The sequence below is a fragment of the Lolium rigidum genome, chromosome 3 (genome assembly GCF_022539505.1).
Source record: "Lolium rigidum isolate FL_2022 chromosome 3, APGP_CSIRO_Lrig_0.1, whole genome shotgun sequence".
NCBI classification, from domain to species: Eukaryota; Viridiplantae; Streptophyta; class Magnoliopsida; order Poales; family Poaceae; genus Lolium; species Lolium rigidum.
Window position 1 is genome coordinate 333007398 of NC_061510.1, and position 5509 is coordinate 333012906.

At 45.7% G+C, this 5509-nt stretch overlaps 1 protein-coding gene across 1 annotated transcript; it reads left to right on the forward strand.

Annotated features, from left to right (window-relative positions):
- Window positions 1–3268: 3268 nt before the first annotated feature.
- LOC124697067 (agamous-like MADS-box protein AGL61) lies at window positions 3269–4078 on the forward strand. The gene has a single exon (XM_047229705.1). It carries the CDS (start codon window positions 3269–3271, stop codon window positions 4076–4078), a length of 810 nt encoding a protein of 269 aa, XP_047085661.1.
- Window positions 4079–5509: the final 1431 nt, after the last annotated feature.

Below are 5509 nucleotides of genomic sequence, written 5' to 3' on the forward strand. Positions count from 1 at the left end.
GACAGCGACGATGAGATGGTTGCCCCGCTGCTGGAGGACGAGCAAGCGTTCGACGACGACCTGCGGGAGCATTTGCTGATCATCGCGTCCCTCCGAGACATGCTTGACGCCGAGGCGGAGAAGAGGAAGAGGCCGCGCCGCGGAGGATCAAGGCCGGGAAGAAGGAAGTCGAAGCCCCGGCAGAGGATGGAGGGGCATGCCATGCTGCACAACGACTACTTCGCCGACGGGGCAACACATGCCGACAATTTTCGGCGCCGGTACAAGATGAGCAAGGGCCTGTTCATGAATATCCTCCACGGCGTTCGAGAGTTCGACCCCTACTTCAAGCTCAAGGTCGACGCTGTAGGCGTTCTCGGGTTCTCATCCATTCGAAGTGCACCGCCGCCATGAGGATGCTTGCATACGGAGCACCTGCCGATACACAGGACGACTACCTTCGAATGAGTGAGTCTACCGCCATTGAGTGCATGTACAAGTTTTGCCGAGCTGTGGTGGGAAAGTTTGGCAAATACTACTTGAGAGGGCCAACCGAGGAAGAGATCGCAAGGATCATGGCACAAAATGCTGCCGGAGGATTTCCCGGAATGCTTGGAAGCATCGATTGCATGCACTGGGCATGGAAGAACTGCCCGTTTGCTTGGCAAGGTATATACAAAGGGCGTCATGGATATTGCAGTAGGTGGTGCTTGAAGTCAGTGGCAGATTATGACCTGTAGATTTGGCATTCTTTCTTTGGCATGGCGGGATCACACAATGACATCAACGTGTTGCAGCGGTCTCCGGTGTTCAGCAGACTAGTGAAAGGGCATGCTCCACCATGCAACTATGAGATCAATGGCCACCAATATACCAAAGGCTATTATCTAGCCGATGGTATATATCCAAAATGGGCCACTTTTGTCAAAACAATCTCGAATCCATCAGGTCTGAAGAATTCTCACTTTGCTACACGACAGGAGGCTTGCGGGAAGGATGTCGAGCGGGCATTTGGTGTGCTTCAAGCACAATTTGCCATTGTCCGGCACCTGCTCTAAGCTGGTCTCACGACCAAATGTGGGAGGTGATGCAGGCTTGTGTGATCATGCACAACATGATCATCGAGGATGACCGCAAGAATCATGTTAGGTCACATGTTGGTCCCTATGAGTATCAAGGACCTCTCGCGGAGGTTGATCATGAGGTGCCTGCAGATTTTGCTGATTTTGTGGTCATGCACGCAGAGATCCGTGACAGCAATGTGCATGAGCAACTTCAAGCTGATCTCGTTGAGCATTTGTGGAGGATCAAAGGAAATACCGTGGCACCTTGATGTATCATCTAGCCCTTTTTATTATATTTGATTACTTGTTTTATTGTTTGTTGTAATTTAATTTGAAAACAATCCTCGAAAACATTTTTTTTCATATGCTACATTTGATATAAATGGTTTATGTGTTAAAAAAATTATTTTAAATGTTTAGGGGCGGCGTTTGGGGGACGCGGCTGGGGAGCGACGTCCCCCAAACGCGGCACGAACAAAACACGTCCCCCAAACGCTCAATCCGGCGCGCTTTGGGGGACGGTTTGGGGGACGCGACTGGAGATGCTCTTAATGGTACAATGGGATGGCACCCAACAAGCAAGTAATTAAACACCATCCCCTATATTACCATGGGAGGAGCAATTATGATGTGATGCCAACAAATAAACCTCCTTTCCATGAGCTGGTTGAGTAATTATCAATGGACAGCTAAAATTTCAATTCACCGCACACAAGTACAACGTGGGCATTTTCAGGTTTCATTGGCTAGTACGAAAGGCCTTTGCGTGCAGTCGTTCCCGACAAGAAAGCACCAATCTTCTATTTGCTCTCTCGACACCCCCAGTGTCGTGCATTCGACATATAGGCTGTTTGACAATAACATATTAAATTTGTTAGTATCATACATACACTCGACCTCCTTATCTCCCGATGAAATGACAACAGTAGTTGAACCAAAAGTTAGCAATAAGTAAACAATTTCTAACAGGTTATCATTTTGTTTTCTCGATCACACACATGCATGTAATTTCACATACCAATATTCAAGATTGGATTCGGGCATCGACATCGATTTAATTTGGTGGATAAGGGTCTAGGCGTACCCATTTTTTTAAAAAAATTAAATGTCATTTAAGACTTTCAGAAAAATTTGAATAAAATGTTTACATGTACATATTTACTTTATAATTACTCGTGCCAATTCCATATTTTATTGATAATTACTCGTGCCAATTCTCAAGTAAAGAAATGACCATATGTGACCTACACGAAAACGAGAAAATTGTAATTTGTATTCTTTGAACAGTACAAATACAATCAGTATAGTGTCATTTATACATTTTTTATGTAGGTTACATACAATCCTATTTTTCCTTGAGAATTGACACAAGTAAGTACCAAGATAATATGTACATGCAAAAAAATTATTTCAATTTTAAAAAAAACTTTAAATGAAATTTTTTGAGTTTTGGAAAAATGGGTGCGCCTACACACATGCTCCACTAGCTATTTCTGATTAGGGCATTCCTTAGTTTAGTTCAATTTTCATACCCCAAGCGGGGTACAAGAAAAGTGTGGCATTACAATGATATACAAGAAGACACATATAAATCATTTCGAAAAAATGAATACAAAAAAGGTGAAGGCAAAAGACTAGCTAGGTACTGGTAGATGATAGTCGTATGGTGAAAAAAAGCAAATGAATCCCATATATCTTATACATCCAATCAATAATATTAATTGGCATGAATGTGAGATGACAGGCGACAAACATAACAAGTATTTCAATGAACTTAACTCAAAATAAAGCAATGCACGAATGTATGGGCAGCTAAAAACACACTCGTGAGGGTTGTCACCCAACAAGGCAGCATTGCTACTTATAAATCTCCATATTAAAAAGGAATCCCATGAAGGGTCGAGTAATGGACATCCTAATGTGCAGTAGTATGAGCTAGCATGAACTGAAACATGCCCCTGAATAGTAATCCATGAATTACCATTAAACCCATTAGCTAGCTCGATCGCATTCACCAACCCCGTTGCTGCGATTGCACCAGCAAAGAACTAGCTAGCTATGCATGAGAGGGGAGAGGAGCACACCATGATGAGTTGCCATTCCAACTCAGCATCAGCCCTTCTTCATCCCTATATAAACACGAGACCTAGCGAGAGACAGACATCTGCCTATCCTAGCCTAGTCTAGCTCTCCTCCTCCGATCTAGAAAGGTTTCAGGTGTTGCAATGGCGCGTCGCCGCACGAGCATGGGTCGGCAGAAGATCGAGATCCGCCGCATCGAGAGCGAAGAGGCGCGTCAGGTGTGCTTCTCCAAGCGCCGCGCCGGGTTGTTCAAGAAGGCGAGCGAGCTGGCGATCTTGTGCGGCGCCGAGGTGGCCGCCGTCGTCTTCTCCCCCGCCGGTAAGGCCTTCTCCTTCGGCCACCCCTCCGTCGAGGCCATCCTCGAGCGCTTCGCTCCGACCGGGGTGGCAGCCGGAGGAGGAGTCGCTGGCGCTGGAGAAGACAACAAGCAGCTGGTGGAGCTGAACCGCCAGTACGGGGAGCTGCGGGCGCAGCTGGACGCAGAGAAGGCGCGGAAGGAGCGAGTGGAGGAGGCCATGGCGAAGCAGCGCGCGGAAGCGAGTCCCGTGGCGGCGTGGCTGGAGGCCGACGTCCGCGACATGGGAGAGGAGGAGCTCATGGCGTTCGCAGCGGCGCTGGCGGAGGTGCAGGCTGCCGTCGCCGCGCGCGCGAACCAGGTGCTCCAGGACGCCCTCAATCACGGCCAAGCCATGGCGGCCAGGGCCCGCTCCAACATGGTGCCCGTGGCGGCGCCGCAGCAGCATTTCCTTGCCATGGGCGCCGGCACCGATAACGGTGGGTTCGAGTTCGGCCGCAGCACCAACGGCAGCGCCAACAACGACGGCGCAGGGATGGAGATGCAGATGCAGATACAGCAGATGATGATGGCAATGCCGCCGCCGTCGCCGGGGTTCGCCGGTGCCGGAATGGAGATGATGATGCAGCAGGGGTTCGGCTTCCTCGGACCCTACTGAGAAGAAGATGAGATCCAGAACGATTACGAGTTCATTCTTCCTATGCATGCAGAGGGGTGCATGCGTGGATGGACGGCTCAGGAATCAGGATAGACAAGCAAATTAAAAGTACACACGATCAAGTATCATGTTTTTCTTTTCGAGTTAGTTCTTCGAAGAAAATAATAAATAAAAGTTACTTATGCTCGTTAAACTATTTGGTGGCTCACTTTGCCAGCAAACAAAATTTATCTCGTTGGCAGCAATGCAAGTTAATCTCGTTTGATCAGGATGGATGGGACTGCCTCAAAATTAACCATCAATATGGCTCGAATCTAATGGCTGATGGTAATTGATTGTGTCTTAAGGGAAGAGATTAACATGCTGCTAGCTAATACTACCTCCGTTTCAAGGAATAACGCGTCCTCGTTTTACGAGCTTTTTGTTTGACCAAGGATTACTTCAAATAGATAAAGATTTTTTGTATGAAATTAATATCATTAAAAAGTGCTTTTCAATACGAATCCAACGATACTAAATATATATAATATAATCAAGATTTTGTTGCTCAATTTTTATGGTCAAAGTTCATCTTGGAATACGCGTGCGCCTTATTCCTTGAAACGGAGGTAGTACGTACTAGTGCACATTAGGTGCGAATTACGAGCTACCGTTTCTTTTGGAGTTTGATACACATGCAGCAGCAGTGCTGGATTATTGGACGATACATCATGGATGAGTGTGTCAAATTTGGCTACGCTTTGGTGCCTAAGGCTGGTCATAGTGCATAGTATCATATACTAGTATCATGCATATGATACTTGTTTATGATACTATCTCTATAGTGGGTAGTATTATAGAGTAGTATCATAAACTTCTAAATTTATTATTTTGTAGAATCTCAATGTAAATCTATGTACAAGATCTACTTAACATTTACTTTTCTCGTAACGTGCGCTATGATACAGTATCTACCTATGTTACTCTAATCCTATCTCTCTTTTTTAATTAGATGCCACATCATCATTTTTGTGGGCCTAGGATGCATGATACTACCTATGATACTAGCACTATGATCAGCCTAAATTTATAAGAATAATCTTGTTCTCTAGTCGTCTCATGCCAATTTCTATGTGCTCCATTATCTATAAAAAAAAGGGTCTATTCGGGCAGTCTCACTAATGCTTGGGCTGAAACAAAGAAAACGTTGGCAATTGTGGTTTTCTTTAATATGTCTCATTGCTATTTGTTTGTTCCTTGTCCTAGCTAGCTATACCAGGAAATGAAACTAATGTACAAACTCAGAGCCGGGTTTATTTTACAAAACAGGCTAGTAGTTGTGTCGCGTTTTAGCCACTTGTGACGTTATATATTCGGCACGTCCATGTAATACTAGCAGGGTGTTGGCATGGTTCGTATGGGGGACGCCTGTCGGGAGTACCTGATAGCCTG